The sequence below is a fragment of the Nymphaea colorata genome, chromosome 8 (assembly GCF_008831285.2).
Source record: "Nymphaea colorata isolate Beijing-Zhang1983 chromosome 8, ASM883128v2, whole genome shotgun sequence".
NCBI classification, from domain to species: Eukaryota; Viridiplantae; Streptophyta; class Magnoliopsida; order Nymphaeales; family Nymphaeaceae; genus Nymphaea; species Nymphaea colorata.
Genome location: NC_045145.1, coordinates 20,911,438 through 20,936,432, shown reverse-complemented (window position 1 = coordinate 20,936,432; position 24,995 = coordinate 20,911,438). Strand labels below are relative to the sequence as shown.

The window sequence follows — 24,995 nt, the reverse complement described above, 5'->3', positions numbered from 1 at the left end:
ACAAAGGTGTACGGATAGTTATATATATATATATATATATATATATATATTAATTGAATGCTCACACTAGGTTCCATTCACATCCTCAGCCATCAAAATCACCATTTTACCTGTTTTGTTATATTTCCTAATCATTATTGTTATTTCTTTTATATGCATTCTTTTCGAACTTCTGTTCCCCACTGCCTTCCTTACCTTTCTCCGCCGCCATCCGACAGCACTTAGGCCGACAGCCGGTGGGTCGCCAGCCGTTGGCCTGAGCTGCCTGACGATAGGTGCGAAGGGGCCACCGTGGGAAGGTGAGAATGGATCCCCCCTCTCCTCATCCTCTCCATGTTCTGTAGTGGGGAGAATGGGGGAGGGGGGTTTTTTTCCTTGCCGTCGTACGGCGGTTCCCCTCCCCGTTCAGACGCCGCCGGAAGGTTGACATCTTTTGTCGTGGGAAGGAAGGGGAAGGGAGGATCCATTCCCGCCACCATCTCAGGCCGATGGCCGGCGGAGAAGGGAGGGAGGCGGTGGGGAGGAACGGTAGGATCAACCCAAAATAAACTAAAAAGTTAGAAAATTAATTAATAAATATGAAAAATGAGTTTAAATAAGATGGATGGTTTTTATTTTAAGTTATCTTGAATTTCGTCCAATCACAACCGCACGACATGATGTATTGTATTGGGCATGTATGATTAAACACACAGTCTCATGCATTTTTTATGTAAGTATGTATATACATATACATACTATCTGTTGTATTTCTAATATGTGCTTGTACAAACTATCTTTTAAGGTTTGAAGTAGTTGCAATATTGTTCGTCTTATTCGGAGACCATTAAGCTTTGTAGACGCAGTTTGAAAATCAAGAAGGATCCGGTTTCCAGCTAGTCTTAGAGTTTGTGCAAGACTCTAGTTTTGCTACTTTTGGACGACAAAGAAAGGAAATAATGGAACTGGAAGAAACAAAGAAAATATAATGGCTACAGGTCACCTTTCCTTCTATAATTTTGATACAGGAACAGTTAAATATGTCAATCACATAAAGTGAACGTACAAGTATGTTTTTTTCTCAAGCTTATATATATATATATATATTTGAGAACTTTGTTAAAAACTGAAACATAAACAAGACAGAGATAAAAGCCAAATCCCTTTGATTTTGATTTTTAAAGTGTTTTTTTACAATCTAACCTTATTGATGTAAGTGATCTTAAGAATAAGTTGACATATACTAAGTTGATCATTCGTTAGACTTTAGTGATGTTTTTATAATGAAAAAATGAACAGGCCCCATGATAATAAAAAAGTCCCCCATGATAATAAAAAAGTCAACATTTTTCATTAGAACAGCTTGAATCAAAACATGTTTTATGTCAAAATAGTTTTTATAAATATATTAAGATATTTATATTATATTTAAAATAATTTTTGAACAAAAAAATCAATGGGACTGGTTTTTATCTTTGACCTAAGTTAATTACATATACCCTTACCCATTTTTCTTGGTTATACAAAGTCTTATGCACTATATTATATCCACTTCTAAGTCTCTATGCAGCTGGACCCTGGCGATAAAGTAGATGGTGCTTGTTCACTGAAAAGGTGCTCTCTTTTTGTATATATCATGATAAGAAAAACCTCTTCCGGACATCCGATAAAATTGGAGTGATATTTTTACGAAGAATAATTGTAGAAATTTAGCAAGAGAAAAATTTTGTGCCTAATCAACGATTATTTTCTTTAAATTCTCTAAAAAAGTTAAATTTTATTTTCTTTAATTTCCATAAACATTATGTATTCACCACATCACTTTCAGTCGCAGTCCCATTCTATTTTGGTAGAATGCACCAACATAACACTCTTAATCATCGACAAGCGGGCAGGCATGCAAGATACGTTACTGAGGGATTCCTTCATTTGTTAGTGGAAACAGTCCAAATCGGTAGGTGTCATTTCTGGCACAAGCCAATCATATACATCACCTTGTTCGTCACCATTAACTTGCAATGGAGGAGCATGGCGATGGGGTTTCACCTTAGGCATGAATTTCCCTTTAGGTTGTGTTGGGAAAAACAAAATACAATAATTTGTTGGGACATAAGACATCAGATGTTGCCTTAGTCATTCATAAGTAACGTAGTTTTCAATAATTTGTTATCGTTAACAAGTTTATCTCAAGGGGTTCGCACAATGGACACGAAAGCGGCTGGTAGCTGGGTAGCCAATTTTTGTTTTGGGCGCTTATTACATCTAACTCTCTAGACCAAGGGCGGAGCCAGGATTTTTTCTAGGGTCGGGCCAAGACGATTTGCGGGCCGGGCCAAAGTCGGGCCAAGAGGAGCGATCGGTTGGGCCAAACTAAAAAAATTTGATTTTTTCAAAAAAAAAAAAAAATCCTGAGCTCACCCTGCTCTACACTACAAAATAGGGGGGGGGGGGGGAGGCATTGATATACAAGTTGAACAATTGAATTAGCTGAATGCATATTTAACCGCTTCTGAAAATTTCTCATTTATTTTATCAGGTGGTTAGTAGGTGGCATCTATCAATATTTTTAAGTGGATGTACCAGATCACATCCTTCTCCGAGTCTCCAATCCATACAAAGTATTTGTACCTACAGACCTTTAAACCTTTATATGTATGAAGATTTTTTTGTTTTGAGGGGTACAGTATAGTTGGTTGGGATGGTAGTTTTACGAGAGTATGGTCATCCAATCGATTTTAATATGCACTCTTTTAGACTGTAAATAGTAGCGGTGTAGCAGGGTGAAATCTGAAAGCACATCAAGGTGTGACAGCAAAATTGAAACATTGTAATTAAGGGTGGGTGGCTCAAATAATCAGGTCGTCGGAGCAGATCCGGTGACTCTGGCAGGTCATTAATGTTCAAACGGATTTAAATTAGCATCTGGAACGTACGTTCACCAATCTCGATGAACACAAGTTTGAGACTGTCACAGTAAAATCAAGATATTTTCAAGTTACTGGCGACGTTTTTACATGCCAACGGATGTACCGAGAAAATTTGAAATCTGATAATGTGAATACAGATCAAAGCTTAATCTCACACCTTGCCGGGGGACATTTCCTTAGGCCCAAATTTGAAAAGGAATTTAGTAGAACTCGTGTGCAATCAAGAAAATAAATGACTCTGACTTGAAAAAGCTATCCAATGCTATTGAGAGGTCCACTTCTTGTTTGAAGTCACGGGCTTAAGTTAAAAATAGCTAGGATTTCCATAGTAAGATGTCATAATTCGTTGCATGAGAAATATTGCATATATAGGTTTTAACCACGTAGGGTGGGGAAGAATATCTACAGGGTTCGCAGCTGCTCACTTCCATGTGTGTTTTGCTTAAAACGAACCAGCTCGGGCTGAGAGACTTTGTTGCTCGCCTAAAAATAACAACCCAACTCACACCCGAAGGCCATTAGCCCCTTCCTTTGTCGGACGCCTGTATTGGCTTATGCAAGAAGTGGGTGTCTTTGAGATTTGAAGGCAAGACCGACAATTGCGCCACACCCCTCTGGACACATGATTGTGTAAACTATACCTACAAGATTTTGAAACCCTGTGGTCAATAAGGTTGTGTTTGTTTCAACGTGGATTTGCGATCCACAGAGATCTATGAATTTAAGAACCGAACTCTCCCCTCTCCGCCCCTTTCTATCCGACCTGGTTTTTAACATGTAGCATGAATGTGAAATTCATTTGGTTTGGTTAGATAAAAGATATCTTAAAATACACCTTTTAATGTGGCTTTGGTTTAAGATCAGAAGCTACCAAATGCAGCCTAAATTATTTAAGTGAGTTGCCTGTGAATGGTTGTCCATTCAATTCTGCATCCTCCTCAAATTGAATGCCTCCACTGGCTCTAAAAGTTAGGCAGAACGAAGGGTACCGGCCTCCTGTTTTATGGTATCACGCAAGCCACAAATTTTCTCAACATTTGCTTGGGAAATAATCGCTACGACCATTAAGCGGCTTCTCTGATATAGATATCTGGATCGATTCACTATTGACGGGTAGAGAGAAGCATCCATGAACACACTGTACTAAAACTTAGAGAGAGATTGGGATGCTGATGGATGCGTGGGCCAACGAAGCATAGAGACTACAATATATGTAGGATATAGAGCGCATCGATCTTTAAATCTTTTGTAATTAGCAAACAAAACTTCGTTTCACTGTCTTAATATATAAAAAAATTCTCACTTTGGCCAATTTGTGCATCAAATGCGTGCTTTGGAATTCAATTGCATTCATAATTGATGTGAAATACTTACATCTCTGGTTTCTTAATTAGTTCAATCTAGATCTGACATCATGTATAATCGAACAAAACACGGTTGTACCTCGTCTTTGTATGAATCCCAACCCATGGTCTATCTTGTTAGGATTCGCATATCCGCGTTAACCAATGAAAGTTCTTCGCTTGGTCACGCTGTCTGGTGTTAGGATATCTTTCAAATGAGTGTACACTGATGCTTGGTTGTACTTCTCCATAATCAAACTTTCTCCTTACAGATGTCTTTATTAAGGCTGGGAATCAAACCGGGCACCATCCTACTTGGGCTCGTGCTAGGGCCCACAAATTGGTTGCCGGGCAGGTTTGACAAGTCGGATTCAGATTTAATAAATGGCATCCGATCAGATTCAGATTCCGTTATACGTAAATATTTGATCAGATTAAGATATGGATTCATTTTTAAACAAATATCATGCTCGTGCTAGTTGGCTCGATAATTTATTTTAAACTTTTTCATTGATTTATATGATTAATATATTTTATTATAATGAACTATATTTATACCTTATTTCATTATATATTTTTAAATTTTAATCGGGTTGAGCGAAGCTGGGCCTGGGCTTGGGTTTTAGGGAGTTGGGCTGGGTCTGGGCCACAGTAACAGGCAGTGGACTTCAATAGTGACATATCTAGTTAGGCTGCTTCTAACAATTAGTAGCAATTAGTAGCTGATGTTATTTTAAAGTTGAATAGAGTAATCGTAAGTTTTCCCATGTCTCTACACCTTTTAGATAGAGAAAAAAAGAAGAGAGTTTTAGCCTTTCACTCGGGTGGTGGGGTTCTTATCTCCCTCACCCCCGCTAGAGATTAAGGCATCTTAATTAAACCCAAATAATATGTTTCGGACGGCTAAATTAACCGCATCTAAAATGAACATGATATTGTCTCTAAATCCTACAAGGGCGTGTAACTATACATGCACTTCTTGTCCAAACCGGACATTCAAAGCTAAAGTCGCTTGGCAATGGCTTCGGTAGCCGTCTGCAGTAGTGTCGCTACAAGGCTAGCGCGGACTTACGGAGAGGTGCATGGAGCAGGGAGGACCCAGGAAATGCGTGGAGAAGCATGGCGAAAGAAAGTGACACCTTCTCATGAACTCACTCTTAAGATTATATATTTATACTTGGGTGAGGAAAAAAAACCAAAACTTTTAAAATTTACAAAAAAATGTTTTAAATAAATTTTTGAACTTCCTATTGTATTTATAAATGCTAATTTTGTAAAAATTATGTTTTATTTTAAGTTATTTTAATAAATTAATTGATATTTTCTACTATCAAATTTTCGATGTTATAGTGGTGTTCATTTCTCACTTATTAAAAAAATATTGTTAAAGTTAGAAAATGACTAACCTAATATATGTTTTTCATCAAATCACTCTCAAAATCATATTTATAAGGTTAGGTAACAGAAAAATTCTTTAATTTTAATGAGTATGGTTTCTAACGCACACACACACATATATATATAGCCCATGCATCGGTGGAAAAGTGTGAGAATGGAATTTGGGCTTAAACTCTCCTTTAGCGCCCAACACTGAGCTATTTTCTCAAGAATATGATACAAAAAATATGGAACATCTTCATGGCTGTTAAAAGGTGAACTTGATTTAAGAGACAGTAACTATGTGTTATTGTTGCCAACCGAGCCCCTACTATACTTGTCCCCTTTCTTTGCCCACTGAAGTGAAATGTGGCACCAGCACTTGGGATGGGTTCAAATGCTAATTCCCTCCACAAAGGACTTCTGCTTCCCCCAAAAAAGAGTACAACGATAGATTTGGAGGGAATTGATATGCCGGGGCTCAAAAGGTGTCGTAAAAGTTTCAGACTGAGATGGCTCAACTATGTAAGTCCAAACATCAAGCGTGGTATGTTTTCCATTGATGAGCAGGACCTTATCGTCAGGATGCATCGGCTACTGGGAAAACAGGTTAAATTTTAACATTGTTTTAAAAATGATCCTTTCAAAATTGCGTATGCGAAAACTATAGAGCGAAAGATATCGACAAAGTTTCTTATTTATCAAAAGAATCATAAACTTTGGCATTATAATATATATATATACACACTCGTGTGCATAAAAAATTGCGCACGGTAATAGCCAAAATAACTTCATTTACGTGAACAAACAAGCTTGTTTGTAGGAGAAAAAAACGTTATGGCAAAAGTTAAAAGTTTAAAACGAACAAATGTAAAACAGTTTCGAAAATAGCTAACTCTATTCTTTTTCCTTCAGTGCGTATGTGTATTTGTTTGGCATGCACAGGAGTGTGCATTTAACCCGATCTGTCGTAAAAGTTGATAAGCAGCACAAAATAAGAAACTGGTTATGTGCTCACTCCTTGACAAAAAAAAAATCATGCATAGAAATGTGTAATTACTAAAATACCTTTGCTTAAAATAAAAAAGATGCTTTTTATGAGGACAGAAGGAGTTATGAGAAAAAAGAAAAATGTAAACTGTACATTTTTTACGAAAAAAAAATCGAAAATACATCAAATTTAAGGAGTGGGCATGCAAAACTCGACCTCCACAAAATAGGCTTCCCATTAAAGGTAAAACGGTAAAAATGCTTAAAAATACCCTTTGTTTAATCTTCTAAGTGTTGATGAAACCATGAAAAAAAATACTGTAAACTAAAAGAAGAGCTGCGATCGCCTTAGCAAAGCCTATCCGTGAACGTTCCGTCAATATAACCTACTATATTACGTGAGTGCGGGCTGCACGAACCCTGAAAAATTTGGATATATATATATATATATATATATATATAAATAAATGTTTCTTAGTTGAATTCATTTTTTTTTTAATTTTTATTACTATACATAAATAAAAGAAAAAAAAATTAAACATGAATAAGAGAAAGAGTGTGGTTAGAATATGTGTCACTGTCTTAACAATTCCCTTCGTTTCACTGTCTTAACAATTCCCTTCGTTTATTACTCAACCGGATGCCCAGTAGCATGGCGGCATTTAGAACACCACCAATACGTTGACGGTGAGTAAGAACATGAAAAAGGCGAAGCAATAATTGGAATGAATTGACGCTCATTTATTTTCCATCTGATTTTAGCGCGCCATCATTTGCGACGTCCAGCTTCATGCAGCACAATAAAAGGCCAAGCAATAATTGGCATGAATTGACGCCTCATTTTTCGTTTGATTTTGGCGCGCCATCATTTGCATTCATAGTGACCACCAGCTTCTTCAAGCATGTGGGAAGCAAGCCCACAGACTACTGGCGGCACTATCGCGTGCCCGACATTAAAAGTGACACCACCTTATTAATGTGTAGACTCAGGGTGTCATGGGTTGATTTTGTTAACCTTTATTTGGCCAGCACTGTACTGACAGTCAGTCTTAACTTAATCTTAACCTAGCACAAGCTTTTATTAATTTTTTTTTGAGTCCGTTGATTAGACAAAAAGTACTAAACACTTAACACACTATTACTCACGATTATTCTACCGTAGATAATCGGTAAGCCATAACCATGAAGTTCCATCAAAACAATGCCATTCTTTTAAGCGCTTATATGCTTTCATACAAAATTTGAGTGGGGTAGACTTCCTTTGAAAAGATGTACCGAACTATAGAAATGGGCTAGGGTCTCCAAGAAAGTGGGTCACGGGGGACACATGTTGTAGCATAAAGGATGTGCACTATGCACAACTTGTACGGTAAGATGCAGCCAACCAACTTTTTGCATTTTGGCTCTCTCTGCACCTAAATTTTGATGTAAATAGGTTAACTGATCCCTGCTTTTTTCGGAATCTCCATTTTTTCTGTTGTAAATATTCTTACTTTTAAAAAAGATTTGACTGCCTGCCCCTTGGCAACTGTTCATTGAAAAAATACAATATTTTTAAATTACAGTAAACATTTTTTGACATATCATCAGATGTAAGAGCATAGATCAATCTCACCTCCTCTGTCGGGGAACATTTCCTTATGTCTAAATTCCAAAAAGAATTAATATATAATTCACTTGCATGTAAATCAAACAGCAATGAGAAAATAAATTATCCTGATTTGAATTAGGTACCCAATGATAATGAGAGGTCCACATCTCTTTAATTTGAAGTCGTCATAGGCTTAAATTCTGTGCTCCCTTAGGCCTTGGAGAACCATCTATTCTAAAAAATAGAGCAAATTCAATTCATGAAACACTTTTTAAAGTATCCAACAAATCTAATAAGTTTTTGAATTAGATGTATAAGACTGCCACTTGTATGTACATGCACATCAAATGCGTCTTTTGAAATGTAATGCAAATCATAATTGATGTGATTTCGTCCCTAAACTAGTCCCATTAGTCTTCTAAACGGTAGTTATAATTGAACAAGATATGAACATACCTCATATACCTATGAATCAAAACCTATGGTTTATCTTGTCAGAGACTTGGCTGACCATTTGTTAACGAGATTGACTTGTGTGCAGACACATCTGTGAATATGCACCAAGGAAGGAGACTGGTATTTTAGAAATTTCTTTAAAGCTATGTATATTTTAGTCATTCAATATTTTTATAATTTTCATTTTTTTCAACTTTAACAAAGATATTTTAGTCATTTCACACCCATGTGCATAACACTCAACGAGGGAGAGCTCTTCCTCCTTGAGACAAGCTTAGTGGAGATCCCCCAAATTATTGTACGTCTACCCTTGGCTGTTCTTCACGACGATCAAAACTGCTTTCTCCTCCTCCATCATATACTGCAGATGCAGATCCTAAAATTCAATTACCTTGCTCCCTGCTAAATGGAAAAACACTATAAGTGGTGATTTGACAATTTAATGAAAGGTCCAAACCGCTCCCCTTCTCCTACCGTCCATTGCTGTATCAGGTGGAAAGTGAAACTCTTATCAATTAGAGTGCATTGCATCCACTGATTGTACTTCTTTCCCAATCCATCGAGCTAAGAGCTACCTTAGGATTTGGGTGGTAAGTAAAATACTTATCAACTGAAGTGCATTGCATTCACCCTTTGCAGTAAAAAAAAATAAAACTTCACCCGCCCACCAGCCCGACCAACTTTGTAAGGCACATATGGCCAGTCAACAACCACCGTTAACCATGTTTAATATTAACATGATACTAGTGTTAAAATAAACACGTCTTCTCTGACTGCTTTTGATGGTAAATCGGAGACTACTGCTTCGCTTTCTGGTTCACAGGTCATATGCTTAGCTGTGATCGTTGAACTGTGCACCTTCAGTCCAAACCAGACACTCAAAGAGATGCTGCCATTGTCTATATATGCATTCATCGGGGGAGGCTGAGGCACATAGAGAAGCACCAAAAGAAAGCGCCCCACTAATGGCTCCGCCAACCACCCGCAGCGCTCCGCTAATGGCTTTACCAACTGCCCCCAGTTCTGCAAGTTCCGGCATTAGGAGAGGTGCATGGGGCAAGGAGGAAGACAACTTGCTTAGGAAATGCGTGGAGATGTACGGAGAGGGAAACTGGCACCTTGTTCCCAACAGAATAGGCAAGTCCATGTAATTTGTGTTTGGCTTCCTTGGCATCGTTTTGAAGGCATAGCCTAGCTGGTTAGCCGCTGAAAGTCTGGTTATCAGTTTGATTTTAATAAGCGCTACTCATCTTGAATGTAAATAATAGATGCACAAAACTTTAGTTGATGAGTGTATCGTTCTCAACTAAGTCCTTAAGCAACTCTAAACCCTGACTGAGGAAATGAAGAGGAACTTTGTCCTCTTCGAGGATCCAGCCATGCTCGATGTCGGCAGACTATGCGTTTCATTTTGGCTAGTTGGATTGATTTGAAACCTTACTGAAGTTGATCAAAGTTATAGAGCTCACAGCCCATTTCCAAAGAACGATTGGAAGCATATAGATTACTATATTATATGTAGGTTTCATGTTTAAATGCAATTTATAGTACCCTTCACGGAAGACTCACAAAAGTAGCAATATCCCATGTGCGCCTTATTTGTAGATACTGGACCGATATGACATATAGGTAGAGCTCCTTTTGGCAAAATTTGGGTGAAGCATCCTTCTAAATTCTTACTCCTTTTTCATGAAGGGGTGGACAGAAGACCGCAAATTAAGTGGCCTAAGGTTGTTGAATTTATTCCTTCTTGAATTTGACATCTGAACTACACCTGAAGATAAAATAAGACGTAACCCAACCAAAAATTTTATTTTTCGCGTACTCGATTAGGCTTAAGTCCCCATGGTGAAGATGGTAACTTCCTAGCTTTACGCTTTCGACCATGCTAAAAGTGTCTCGACCCACATGCAATTTGTATAAATCATAAACAAAGAGGAACACCACCGTATCCTTGGTTTGGTGTGAGCCCCAAAAGTTTAGCTCTATTGCTGCTTCTCCAAAAGCGTGGCCTCGTTCCTTTCACACGTTTTTCTCTCAAACTAGCTTGTTTGGCTAGTGAAAATAAAGTCATTTTCTTGTTTGTGCAACAAAAGGCACACAAGAAACATACTCCCTCAGCCTTAACTGCTAGCTTGAGGGATGGAGGATGGAGATATAGTGGAGGGATTTGTCTGTGGGATGAGATTTACTTGTGTAAATGAACTCCTGCAGCCTTTGTCTAGGCCTTTGAATCCCTATTCTGAGTGGTCTATTCTTAGTTAGCCCAGGAGGGATCCCCTTCTTGTCTTGCGGATACCTTGTGTTTGTTTTCTCTGTGATTCGTTGATTCTTTGATTTCCGGGGAACCCCACCCACAACAGTATTTGCACAGAATTAATGGCTTCCTCACTAGAATAATTTTTGTCCTTTGGTGTTAGCAGACCGTGGACAGCCGTCGGGCCAGGCCAGATGGACCCAGTGACCGATTGGCCCACCCATGTAGTGATGTAGGACCTTTCTCCATTCTTTCATCCAAACTTTGAAATTAGACCTCCTAGAATTCAAGATTGTAAGAAGGAAGGATGTTTGTTTTTTAAACATAAATTTGGACTGATCGAATTGACATTTCAGGGCTCAAAAGGTGTCGTAGAAGTTGCTGGCTGAGGTGGCTCAACTATCTGAGTCCAAGCATCAAGCGTGGTCCGTTTTCAGCCGATGAAGAGGACCTGATAATCAGAATGCAACGGCTACTCGGAAACAGGTAATAACATAGCACTTAAATCGTAAATGCAACGGCTACTCGGAAACAGGTAAAAACATGGCGTTTAGATGAACACTGAAAGCAATCATCAACCGTCGCTTTCTCACCATTATAAAGTTTAAGTATTGTAAAAGTCTTATGTTTTATCAAAAGTATCATAATATAAATTCGAACATTGTATCTATCCATGTATGACTAGATTTGTATAAGGTACATTTAAAATTTTCGAGTCGCAAGTTTGTCGAGACAAAAGGACCAATTTGGACATTGAAAAAAATTGTTTTTCTTTATCTACTGACTTAGATCATTCCGTAACTATTTGTGATTACTGATTACATTTTCTTCAAAAAAAAAAAAAAAAAAACTAAAGATGCTCAACGGCAAGGCTGCTTATCATAGCTGAAATTTGCCGGCCAAGTGTATCAACCTTTTATAATTCTTTTTAGACTATGTGACAGAAATGGAACTTTAGAATTCCATTTTGTTGTGGCTAACAAATTGTAAGAATCGAATTTGACGTAAAGATGGTCATTGATTGCGGGAAGACTGCCTGGAAGGACGGCGAACAACGTCAAGAATTACTGGAATTCTTGCCTGGCCAAAAAGGTTTCAGCGAAAACAGCTGCAACGGAGCTCCCAGCAGCTCCTCCACCTCGCACGGTTGTCTACAGGCCGCAAGCTCACAGAGTCTCCATGAGAATGCGTGAGTTGCTGCGTGAGACGTATTCACTATGGGATCGACGAAGCATCAACCCTCCGAGCTCTTCGCAGCCGCTGGACGGCGCGAAGATGGCAGACCAATTACCAGTTGCGGCAGACGGGTTACTAGTTGCTGCAGAGCCGTCGAGCTCCAGTCTGCCATGGCTGAAGAAGGCGAGTTCGCACTAGAAGTAGGAGGAGGAGGAGGAGAATGGTTCCTCGATACCGAGGAGGACGACCTATTCTGTGATTCATTTCTTTGGGATTGGATGAAGGATGATAACGGTTCGTCGCCATTACATTAATAGCAACTCTCTCTCTCTCTCTCTCTCTCTCTCTCTGAGTATTGTTTGTAGGGTGCTGTGTGTGCGCTTTTGTAGATTATTACTCATAAAGTTTGTCGAGACAAAAGAACCAATTTAAACTTTCTAAAATCCAAAAGTTTAAACTAAACTAAGTTTTTTAGAAACCCAATTTCAACCATCTCCCACAAAAAAAAAAGATTTTTGTCATGATGTCACCCAAACACGCCATTATCATCTGTCCGAGTAATAATCAGTCTGAATGCAATTTCGATCCTTACAGCATGCCCTTACTGTATATCTGATAATAACAGCAGACAGACTTAGCTATGTGATGGGATTCTCTTGAATCAGATTGAAGGGAGTCAAGTGTTTAACATAGCCTTTCTTTTCTTTTCTGCTCTTTTACCAAAGGTGTACGGGGATATTAATTATTATTTTTTAAATTAGAGGTTTAAATGTTTTCTAAGGATTTATTTCTGTACAGAAGGGCTTCATAAAATTTCTCCAAGTAGAAGCCTAGAAAGTGGAAAGCCATTAAATTGAATAGTTGGAAGTTACCAAAGGTGGGCGGATCCTCATGCGGCACTTCAATTTGTGGGACCTCTTATCAATATTATCAACTTTCTTATTTCTTATTTATTAATTTGGGGACGTACGGTCTCGATGTGATAAGATGTATTGTCAAGGTACACGAAAACAATTATATATACATATCAAGATATCTTGAACTTCCTCCAATCGCAGTTGCAGAGCGAATTGCATCGTGCATATATGATTAAGGACACTGTCTGATGCATTTTCAATGTGTGTGTTGTTAATATATATACACACTGTTTGATGCATTTTTAATATATATATATATATATATATATATATATATATATATATATATATATATATATATATATATATATATATATATATAATTATCTAGAAATTCGTCCAATCCTCCAATCAAACCAGAATAAAGAAATCCACAAACTATATATATATATTAGTAAGTACGAGACTATTAATAATCATCTTTGCAAGTGTTTTTTTAAAAATAGATGATTAAGAGAAAATCAAAAAATGATTAATTAATGTCATATAATTAAATTACCATACTTTTTTTTTTATTTTCTCTCAGCCAGATACATAGAACAGATCAACAATTTAAAAAATTTCAAAATGGTTAATTAATGTGATATAATTAAAACACCACACCTCATGAATCTAGCATTAACTATAATGTAGTGTAGAGAGAAAGGATACATACTGGGTAGGGTGGTGCTGCTTTCGGTGGTTAATTATGTGGTACTTTTCTCTTTCACCGAGTCTGCAATGTCATGAGAAGACGACGTTCATGTACCACCATTAAAGTAAATGTGAATTTGTCGCATCTCCCAGATCTTTCGTTGCCCCTTAGCTAGCTCGAGCCGCCATTTGCTGGCAATATGTGCCAAAAACAGACTAAGAAATCTATGACTCTGTTCTTCCATGGAAGAAGCAATTCTCCTAGTTTACTCTCAATCCTTAGCTGAGTACAGCCTCGTGAACTACTGTCACTCCTCTCTTATGTTTCTCTGCTTCTCCTTCCCTCTAAGATTCTTATTTGCTGAGGGCATTTGGTAACAGTAATAGTTTGTTGTTGTTTCATGATTGATGTCGATCCATGAAATAATATATTATAATGCTTCATGAATCTACTTTAATATCTTTATGACAAATTCATAAGATACTAATAAACTGTTTCCATTACCAAACAGCTTGTTAAAAAAAAAATCAGTTGGCGAGCGGGGGGAAGGGTATTGATGTCAAATATTTGTTATGTTATGTTATATATATGAGTAACCATTTATATATAGAAATCTGTGACCTGTTTGGGTGGCATGAGCATTTTAAGAAAAATTGGTTTTTTGAAAATGCTGTTTTCATGTTTATTAATTTGAAACCATTTTTGGCAACTTTCTATTCATGACCCAATGTACTCAAAAAGAGTTTGAACAGAAAAAAAAAAAAAAAACAGTCAACGGTTTTCAGGGGCAAAGCCACATGTGGGCAATTGCCAACACAGCCAATAAAAATTCCTTATTTATTTATTCGTTAAACACAACTTTTTATATATTTACATATGAAATGCCCCTCTATATATAGTCAGTGCCCTTCTGCCAAATATGTGTGGCTCCACCTGCAAGCCGCTTCTAAAGGTTGAATCACTTATTCACGTAGCATCAGTACCCCCCTTTGCTCTTGGTGTGGTAGCTGTTGCATCTATTGCTTTCTCCATTACAGTGCTATTATTTTCTAGCTAGGGTCCTGAGAGTCGTTACAGCATTGTCATCTTATTCTGAGATCACTAAGCTTTGTAGATGCAGTTTGCTAATGAAGGATCCGGTTTCCAGTTAGCCTTAGAGTTCATGTAAGACTAGTTTTTCTACTTACCCCCATTTTCCAGTTAGTGTTCGCAAGTAGAAACGGGTCGCCTTTCCTTCGATTAATTTGGTACAGAAACCGGTCAAATTCAACTAAGTGTTTTTCTCAATCTATATATATATATATATATATATAGTCGTTACTCCCGTTTTTTTTTGCTATATGCAACTTTACGATGTATGTGCTTTGCTACAGTATATATCATTATGAGAGAAGTCTCTTGGGAGACATCCGATATAACTTGAATGATATTATAAGAAAAGTAACTATTGTAACTTAGAAAGAGTTAAATTGTGTGCCTAACCAAAATTTATTTTGTTTAATTTCTCTAAAAAGTCCAATTTTATTACGCTTTAGTCAGCTTAATAGTCTCATTGTAGTCCCAACTCTATTATGGTAGAATGCACCGACATATTACTCTTAATCAGTGGACACGCAGGGTACTCATAAAATTTGACATTTAAACTTAGATAGAGTGCCCCTCAGCCAGAATTTTCTAGCTCCACCACTCTTCTTAATCATCGACCCAAGGGGGCTGGCATGCAGGGTACGTTACTGAGGGATTCCTTTGTTTGTTAGTCGAAACGGTCCAAATCATCGCAAGCCAATTTTATACATCACTGTTAACTTGCAATTGAGGAGTTTGCCGAAGGGGTTTTACTGGTATAGCTGCCCTGAAATGTAGGCATAAATTTCCCTCTTGGTTGTCTTGTAGGGCAAAAACAAATTAAGAGTACAATAATTTGTTGGGACATAGGAGATGCATCAAATAATGCCTCAATCATTCATAAGTAACATACTTTTCAATAAAATATTTTTTTTTTCATTGTGGACAAGTTTAACATGATTGGTAGGCAGCCAATCTACATTTTGAGCTCTTGTGGAGTCCACCTCCTTGTACTACAAAAGAAGGGGCATTAAAAATGCAAGTTTCCACATGATATGCACACCGACACATGTAGCCATCTCTCCCACCTACCAGTTAAAGTGGTGGCAGGTGAAATGATTTGAACGCTTAAGCTTGTCGGTTCTGAGCAAATGCTTTTATTTATTTATTTATTGATGCTTTCGAAAGCACACCTACAAAATATTATTCAAAACAAATTTAAGTTTTTCCATAGTTAATTAGCAAACATGCATAAGTTTGTTCAGTAAGCTTTCAACTGCTATGTTAACAAAAGAGTCATATTTTGCCGGCCTTTAAGAATTATATACATATATATATATATATATATATATATATATATATATATATATATATATATATATACCATGACTCCAACATTTTTCTTCAAATGACGATTGATACGAGCCGTCCGATTTTCAGATCAGACATGGCGGAGACCCAGGCAGGCGCTGGGTAGAGGCAGCGTAGATGGGTGGAATAATCTACCCATCTAAGGTTGAAGGAAAGAGAAATTTGGGGAAGAGTGCGAGGCAGCCGCCATCAAACCCACCGGAACTCAGCAATGCCAACAGAGGCAATTGGCCGCTGCTGGTAGGTCAACATGGGGAGGGAGTTGGGAAATGATGGGAGAATCAAGCAAGAGAGGGAGGGAGAGAGAGAGAGAGAGAGAGAGAATGAAAATAAAACTTAGGTGTATGTTTGAAGGTAACAAGAATTAAGTATATTTTTTTTATTGATACAAAATCTGTCAGTGTGCTTTTGAAAGTTTCCCATTGATTTATCAGGTCGCAAGTGGGTCCGGTCTGGTATAGCTGCCCTCGATATTTTTAATTGGATGTACCAGATCAGATCATGTTCCAAAGTCCCCAGTCCATACAAAGTATTTGTACCCAGACTACAGATTTGTTATGTTATTTTAATAGTTGTTCTTAATTTTAACATTACTTTTGTGGATACTATATATTTCATGATTTTGGTCATGAAGCTTAGGTTTTGTTTTGCCTCAGAATGCTTTGACTCACTTCGGAAGCTTAACCTTATCGCATTTAACAACATTGACCCAAAGTCCTTTATCTATATAAAAGAATTTCAGCTTTGACGGGTAGTTTAGGTGGTCAGACTAGTTGTCAGTTTGATTATCATAGGTGCTATTCTTTTGTACTGCAAATAGTGATTGTGCATTATATCGACCAATGTTCTGAAGCAGTGGTGAACGTTGAAAGTAGGAGAAATGATGATAGTTTTAACCCTTCTTCCGGCAGCTCAGGCTGGCCCAGTTTTGAAAAATTTATTTATGCCTTTGAAAGCACATTAAGACGTGTCAGCTAAATTGAAACGTTCTAATTAATGGAAGGTGGGTGAAGTAGTCAGTTGTGCTAAATTGAAACGTTCTAATTAATGGAAGGTGGGTGAAGTACTCAGTTGTTGGATCATTGATGTTCAAATCGATTTAAATTTAGCATCTCGAACGTACATTCACCAATCTCCATGAACACAAGTTCGAGGCTGCCACTCCAAAATCAAAAGATGTTTTCAAAATTTTTGGCTGGATTCATAAATGATGCCAATTATTTACATCTTTGGTTTCTGGATTAGTCCAACCTTGATCTGGCATCATATATAATCGCACAACGTGGTTTCGTATTCCTATGAATGTGAGAGAGCCCATGGTTTATCTTGTAGATCACTTGGAAGTCTTCGTTGGACATGCTGTATGGAGATCTCCAAAATTATTGTACATCCATGTTTTTTTTTGTTATTCTCCATGTTAACGTTGAGCATTGGGCTGGGTACCGACTTGGGCCAACGTTCTAACCCATGCCACCCTAGTTGGCCCGACTCGGTCCGATTGAGCCTAATAATTTATTTTTAATATTATTTTTATTGTTTTATATATAATTAAATACGTTATATTATGGTTAATTATATTTATTTATTATTTTATATTAAAATATATATTTGTAATTTTAATTGGGTTGAGACGGGCCTAGGCTTGGGCTTCAAGTTGCAGGGTCAATCAGGATTGAGCCACAATCACAAGCTGTGACTTGGCTAGAGTCCGACTCCTTATCAGGCCAGCTGGATGCCCAACCTTAATCTTTATACTACATAGTTTTGGATCTTAAAATCTTGACTACCTTTCTGTGGACTAAAGGTAGACACATCACTAAAAGGTCAATGGTCAGGTTGGCGGGCCAATGAGAATTACCTGCAGACACTATTCTTTTGAAGGAAGAAACCATAAGTTCATCCAGATCTAAATGCACCTTTAAACCTTGGAGGGTTAAAAAAAAAAAAAAAAAAAAAAAAAAAAAAAAAAAAAAAAAAAAAAAAAAAAAAAGTTTCAGTCTATGACTTGGTGTGGTTGGGCTCTACTCCTCTCTCAAGATACCTTAACCCCAAATAATCTGTTTCGATGACTGCAAAGTTAACCACTTCTAAAATTAACGTGATATTGTCTTCTATGACTGCTTTTCATGGTAAACCCGACTCAGTTTCCCGGCGTTGAATGCACATGTATCCAACTTGTGGCGTGATGGACATTCAAAGCTAGAGATGCAGCCACTGTCTATTTATGTGTGCAATTAAAGCGCCCATTTAATTCATGGTGAAGCATAGAGAGGTGCCAAAACGAGAGAGGCGCTTGGCAATGGCTCCGGCAGCCGTCCGCAGTAGTGCCGCTGCAGGTGCTGCGGATATAAGGAGAGGTGCATGGAGCAAGGAGGAAGATTGCTTGCTCAAGAAGTGCGTGGAGAAGTATGGGGAGGGAAAGTGGCACCTTGTTCCACAAAGAGCAGGCAAGTCCCCATCGTCCATCTCTTGCTTTAGCTTCCTTCTTCTTCACTCCTGTAACAATAAGCTCAGCTAGAGTTCCTTTTGGCCTTGCTAGATTTGATTTGAAAAACTTGAAGTTGAAAGAGGTTATAGAGCTCGCGGCCTATGTCAAGAGAATGTTTACAAGTACATTACTATATAATATTTAGGCTTCCACCTTTTATGCAAAGTACCCGTGACGTAAGGCTCACAAAAAATAGCAAAATCCTAAGCTTCGTTTCCAGGACCATGAGGGATGTACTGTAACTGGTTTTGATTACCATGGGTGCTGCGGCGCATAAGACGAGTGTCCCATTTCCCACTCCTTTTAACATAATTTGGTATACTTGTGGCTTGAGTTGCAGAAAATACTTCCTTCCTTTCCTTGTTTGTCATGTAAGTGGACAGAAGACCGAGAATTGAAGTCGATCCACCGGAAGCACCAAAGAATGTACTTAAATTGTTTCCTTTTTTTTTCCTCCACCTTAAATTTGAATATGCGAACTTTGCTTAATTAACCGCCGGAGAGAAAATGAGACCTAAACCGTCGGATAAATTTGGATAATTTGTCGTGCGAGGCTGTTACGGTGAGGTGGAAAGTTGGCTCCTTATGCCCAATTATGCTTTTAGGTATGCCAGGTACAAAAATCTTGGGCAACTACAACATGAAGATCACACACAAATGTCACTTTCATCGACCAGGATAGGCAGCAGGACATTGATCTTTTGGCAATCAAGATTATATATATATACACACATACACACACACAAAGTAATTATAAATACCATACCACTTAAGGGAAAAATCCCAAGACTTTTAGATTTGTATTAAAAAGTGTTTTAAATAAACTTTTGAACTTCCTAATGTATTTATAAATGCCAAATTTATATAAATCATGTTTTATTTGAAGATATTTTTATAAAAAACTTGACATTTTCTACTACCAAAATTTTGCTCTAACAATAGTAGTTTGTTTCTCGATTACTAAAAAATATTATTAAAATTAAAAAAATGACTAACTTAATGTTTGTTTCTCATCAGATCACTCATAAATTATATTCATAAGGTTAGTTTGCAAAAAGAAAAAAACACTTTAATAATTAATTTTATTGATTTTGATTTCAGTCTTGTACTCAAGTAATATGTTTTTTTCCAACTTCCTATATACATGTATATATGTTTATACCAGTGGACCCATCCGTCCATTTGGCCGTAGAAAAATGTGTAAGAGTGGCACATGGACGCTTACTTATGAACCTTGTCCAGACTCTCCTTTACGGGCCCTTCCACAACTATAGCACGCATTTACTGTCTCATAAATATACACAAAAAAGGTACAGCAAATTCATAAAACACAAAACAAAAAAATGGGTCAAATTTATGAGACTGTTACGGTTGCCAAACAACCCTTTTCGTTCTTTGTCTTTCTTTTTTATACATTCAAAGCGCATGCCGACTAATAAATAATAAAGGAATCTGCTCAAAGGACTTCTACTTCTACTTGCCAAAAAAAAAAAAAAAAAGTTTCTATGACATTGCTTTCGGCGGAATGGATATTTCAGGGCTGAAAAGGTGTCGAAAAAGTTGCAGGCTGCGGTGGCTCAACTATCTTAGTCCAAACATCAAGCGTGGTATGTTTGCCATTGATGAGGAGGAACTTATCGTCAGGATGCATCGTCTACTGGGCAACAGGTTAAATTTTAACCTTTAAACTATCCTTTACATTGCAAAACTGACGCCTATATATCAGAAAAACTGCATACAGAAAGCGATCTTGAACAGTCGCTTTCTGTTCAAAAGATTTTGTTGGTATCTGAAAAAGCCTTTATTTATCAAAATAATCATCGACAATTTTTGGCATTTGGTATCTGCAGCCTGTCGAGTGGCGATCTCCCCATCCATACCATGTGAGAGGATTCTTTGTCGAAACTCGACCGGAGAAATCTCATCATTCTCTCCCTCTCTTGATATATATATATATATATATATATATATATATATATATCATGTCTCTATATATTTTCATGACATTTAGAAACATCAAGAAAAGACAGTACGTACGGCGTTGTCAGAAAGATAAGGCCATTCAATTAATTATAAGGCAATAATTTTAGCTGTCCGGACGTTGCAGCCTTTTCCTGGATGCTTTTAAATTTAAAATAAATATACCGATACATACAACATGTTTAAAATTATAAGATCGAGAAAAGATATATCAAATTGCCGTATGTATATCGGGGTTAATTCAATATTTAAATCTTAATAGTCATAAGCTTGTCAAGGCATAAAATTTAATCCGGACAAAGAAAAAATTTGTTTTTCTTCATCTACTGCCATAGAACATGCTGTCTCTATTCGTGTGATTACAGTTCCTTAAAAAAAAAATTAACGATGCTGAACGGCCAGCCTCTTCACAGCTGAATTTCGCCAGCGGAGTAAGATTCCAATTATTTTGGCTAACAAATTGTAGCATTCGAATTTTACACGAAGATGGTCGCTGATTGCGGGAAGGATGCCCGGGAGGACAGCCAACGACGTCAAGAACTACTGGAATTCTTACTTGGCCAAAAGGGTTTCAGGCAAACCAGCTGCACCGGAGCTCCCACCAGCCCCTCCACCTCGCACGGTCGTCTACAGGCCGCAACCTCAGAGAGTCTCCATGAGAATGCATGAGTTGCTGCGCGAGACGTATCCACCATGGGTCCAGCGAAGCCTCATTCCTCCCAGCTCTTCGCAGCCGCTGGACGGCGCAAAGATGGCAGACCAGTCACCAGTTGCTGCAGAGCCGTCAAGCTCCAGTCTGCCATCGCTGCCTGGAGAAGACGAGCTTGCACTAGGAGGAGGAGGAGATTGGTTCCTCGATCCTGAACTCGACGACTTTTTCTGTGATTCATTTCTTTGGGATTTGACGAAGGATGATACGGGTTCATCACCATTACAGTAAGAACTGCTATCAAGTTGGTTTAGACAGACTCTCTGCCTCTGTCTGTCTGAGAATCTGATGTTTCTCAATTTGTAAATTGCTTTATTTATAATTCAAGCGCCAAGCGTTGGCAGATTCGAAGCAGCTTTGTTTTCAATTTCTATTTACACTCCCAGAAGACAATTCACAAACAAACAAGGCCCATGAGAAACATCATCAATATACGTCTCAAACTCTTAAATGTGAGATTATTCAGGAAGCCAAAAGGGAAGACTCTGAAAACGGATACAATGCCACAAGCCAAACGGGGTTATGTGCACACGGGAGTGCATATAAGCTTGTGCACTGTCATAACCCACAGATTGTGTTTAAGTGAAAAAAAAGAGTTGAATGTTATGACGAATGTGAAAAGTTTAAAATGTACATTTTTTTTATAAAATAATTTCATATATATATATATATATATATATATATATAAGAGAAAAGGAGACGTAAGGATACAGTGGAACTGGATTAAGATTTTGGTATGAGTTTCCTTCAAAACCTTTAGTTGGAGCATATCTCTTACTTGCATTCAAGGTAGAGATTGACAACGACTCTCTGTTATCATTTGTAATGAATCTGGCAATAAGCAGTTTATGAAAATTTACTAGATGCAAGCTAGGGAATGTTGGGAGGTTCCTAACCTTTTTAATCATCTTTTCAATTATATTCCAACAACAGCTAAGGTGGTGCAACAGGTAGCGGGTCCAACAAAATGGAGGAGGGCACTGAGGTAGTTCTGTAAATACATTGATTTTGCAAGCTGTGAATTCACGTATGTTCCTTCAGAGCTGTTAGGGTTCATGTTCTGAACGCCTATCATGTTGTGGATACAAGAAAGTTATTAAGATCTGAAATTGTTTCGAAGGAATGGAACCACTTTCGCTTGCATAACTGTATTTACGGGTTTGTGGTTCAGTTTTTAAGGTTTTGTATATCGCAGACATTTGTTTATAATAAATGGATGGAAGCCTACATCCCAGCAGTATTGAATTGTGCTTATATAATAATAATAATTATAATTATTATTAGTAAATACTAAACCATTTAAGCAAGAGACAGAAACCCAACTTCTTAAATTTATTTTAAAAAATATCAATGTGTTATATATATATATATATATATCTATATATATATATATATATATATATATATATGAGAACGCACTTTCTTTGATACCAACAAAAATTGTGGATAAGAGTTTATAATGACCAAAATGCCCATGATCATTAAAAAGAATAATTTTTGTGCAAAGATAAAAAAATCCACGAAAAAGTTAAAAGACAAAAAATTGACTTTTAAATAAAAAAAACCATCAAAAGGTACTTAATGCATATCTGCGCGCACCATCCACACATTATGACACTACACCCTATGGACTCATGCGGGTTGAGAATGTGGGTGGTAGACAGTATGAATTGTGTGCGCCTTTGCGTGCTTAACTATTTTGATAATTTTTTAAAGAAAACATGTCCTTTATAGTCATTTTATTTTTTTACTTTCATTTCAATCTTACCAAAAAGTTATCTTTTGTGCATAAACGAAAGTACTTTTGTCATTAACCATATTAATGCATAAAATCAAGAGTTGTCTTGGAGGGATGCTCAATGAGATGTGTGTGCTGCGACAGGGAACCGAGGTAGTTTATAAATATACTAAGAGCCTATTCAAATACATATTGTGATGCTAAGTCCTAAAGGCTCCCTGATGCAAACCCCTTGAACAACAGTCAATCACCATTTTGGTTTCTATTAATCTCTCTTTTGCTATGTTATTTTGCTGTGTGTTATTCTTGTAGGTTTGTGGTTAGAGTGTGACGCTACGTCATGATCGTTGGTGGAACCGAAAGTTCCAACATATTAAAGTTACAAAAAATCGACGGCACAGCTGCCAACAAGTGCAACAAACACATGTTTGTTCACAAACAGTGGATAGAATGGATCCCATAAGACACAAATGTCGGATGAAAGAGACAGAAACAAATGCCGAACAAAATAGATAAACATACAAATAGACTCATAAGGTCACCAAATAATAATAGAGGGTGAACTCTTATGTTCACTAGGACAAAACCGTGTTTTGATGGCATGGACAGGATGTGTCCCAATGGACAGCAATCAAATCATTGTTCCCCTCACTGTCATGTAATACCGCCGCAGACCATGGCTGTTTGGTAGCGATTCTCTGGAAGACGCGCGACACCATTTTCCCAGGTTTTATATTCGACTTCCACTGTAAATCGGAATAATCGTCGGCTTAAGAACGATGCGAAGAGTCATCGCCAATTCTCCACAAAGTCCAGAACTCTTTGGAGAGCTCGAGTCTGTTGTTTTGCTAAACTGTGTGCTATATCAAAAAGTGTTTTTTTAAGTTGTTAAAACGCAGTGGAAATCTCTATCACCGCCACTCTTATATGCACCAGTGCATTAAATTTACCTTGGAGGCAAACTCAAGGACACACCTTTTGAAGGCAACTCACTGAAAGGTCTTTTCGGTCTTTCTAGACTTGACATAGAATATCGCTAACAGCATCTAATTATGTGCTACTAAAAAGCCTTTAGTGGCAGTTCTGATGTGCCATTAAATGTTGATAATGGCATGTGGTGTGTGCCACTGGACAACTTTCAGTGGTGCATGCAATCCACCACAGTCATATTAAATGTGTGTTACCGACAATTTTTGATCTCTGATGTCGAGAACTTTTTGGTGATGTTTCTTCTATACCATGGCAAACCAAGCATGGTGTTTTGGACAGGCCAGGGGAATCCATCTCACTGGTGTCCTCTAGCGTAAAAAAGGAGAAATTCAACGACGGCGCTGACACTTTTTAATTAACCGTCGTTGGAAGGTTCTCAGCGGCGTCTTGCCTTTGTATTTAAGGTCCTCACTAGTTCTACTTTGACTTGCATTTTCTGATGATCAGGTCCACTTCATCGGTTGAAAACGTGCCAGGTTTGATGTTTGGACTTGATAGTTGAGCCACCTCAGCCGGCAACTTTACGACACTTTTTGACTCGTGAAATATTCGGTTGAAATTCATATTAAATAAACAAAAATTTATTTGTTTTGAAGTCAGAACGCTATGCAGCCGGTCCTCAATCTGGCAAGCAAAAGGCTATACTTTTATAATAAAAAGTGGAGTGAGTGTATACGTGCAAGTTGAAGCATGTGGACATCCCACTGACTGGTATAGTTGTAGCTCTACACCTAAAGACAAAAGAAAATGTTTTCATTTGGGCGGTGGGATGACCTCTCACTTTAGATATCTCGACTGGTATTGTTGTATCTCTACACCTAAGGACAAAAGAAGTATGTGGACATCCCACCGATATAGTTGTAGCTCTACACCTAAAGACAAAAGAAAGGGTTTTCAATTGGGCGGTGGGATGACCTCTCACTTTAGATATCTCGAATGGTATCATTGTATCTCTACACCTAAGGACAAAAGAAGCATGTGGACATCCACTCACTGGTATAGTTGTA

At 37.7% G+C, this 24,995-nt stretch overlaps 2 protein-coding genes across 2 annotated transcripts; both read left to right on the top strand.

The window, feature by feature from the left end:
• Nucleotides 1-9,661: 9,661 nt before the first annotated feature.
• LOC116259604 (transcription factor MYB114-like) lies at nt 9,662-12,294 on the top strand. Its single transcript, XM_031637461.1, has 3 exons — nt 9,662-9,800; nt 11,277-11,406; nt 11,931-12,294. Exons 1-3 carry the CDS (start codon nt 9,662-9,664, stop codon nt 12,292-12,294), a joined length of 633 nt encoding a protein of 210 aa, XP_031493321.1.
• A 6,049-nt stretch (nt 12,295-18,343) lies between these two features.
• Nucleotides 18,344-21,614, top strand: LOC116259166 (transcription factor MYB1-like). Its single transcript, XM_031636838.2, has 3 exons — nt 18,344-18,530; nt 20,110-20,239; nt 21,038-21,614. The coding sequence occupies exons 1-3, from the start codon at nt 18,383-18,385 to the stop codon at nt 21,489-21,491; spliced, it is 732 nt and encodes a 243-aa protein (XP_031492698.1). The 5' UTR covers nt 18,344-18,382; the 3' UTR covers nt 21,492-21,614.
• The last annotated feature ends 3,381 nt before the right edge of the window (nt 21,615-24,995 follow it).

Bases quoted from the DNA above. Each gene is read 5' to 3' on its own strand.
- LOC116259166 (XM_031636838.2), top strand. From the start codon at position 18,383: ATGGCTCCGGCAGCCGTCCGCAGTAGTGCCGCTGCAGGTGCTGCGGAT. The intron at 18,531-20,109 runs GCAAGTCCCCAT...TGGATATTTCAG, and splicing joins CCTTGTTCCACAAAGAGCAG to GGCTGAAAAGGTGTCGAAAA. The intron at 20,240-21,037 runs GTTAAATTTTAA...TTTTACACGAAG, and splicing joins CATCGTCTACTGGGCAACAG to ATGGTCGCTGATTGCGGGAA.
- LOC116259604 (XM_031637461.1), top strand. From the start codon at position 9,662: ATGGCTTTACCAACTGCCCCCAGTTCTGCAAGTTCCGGCATTAGGAGA. The intron at 9,801-11,276 runs GCAAGTCCATGT...TTGACATTTCAG, and splicing joins CCTTGTTCCCAACAGAATAG to GGCTCAAAAGGTGTCGTAGA. The intron at 11,407-11,930 runs GTAATAACATAG...TTTGACGTAAAG, and splicing joins CAACGGCTACTCGGAAACAG to ATGGTCATTGATTGCGGGAA.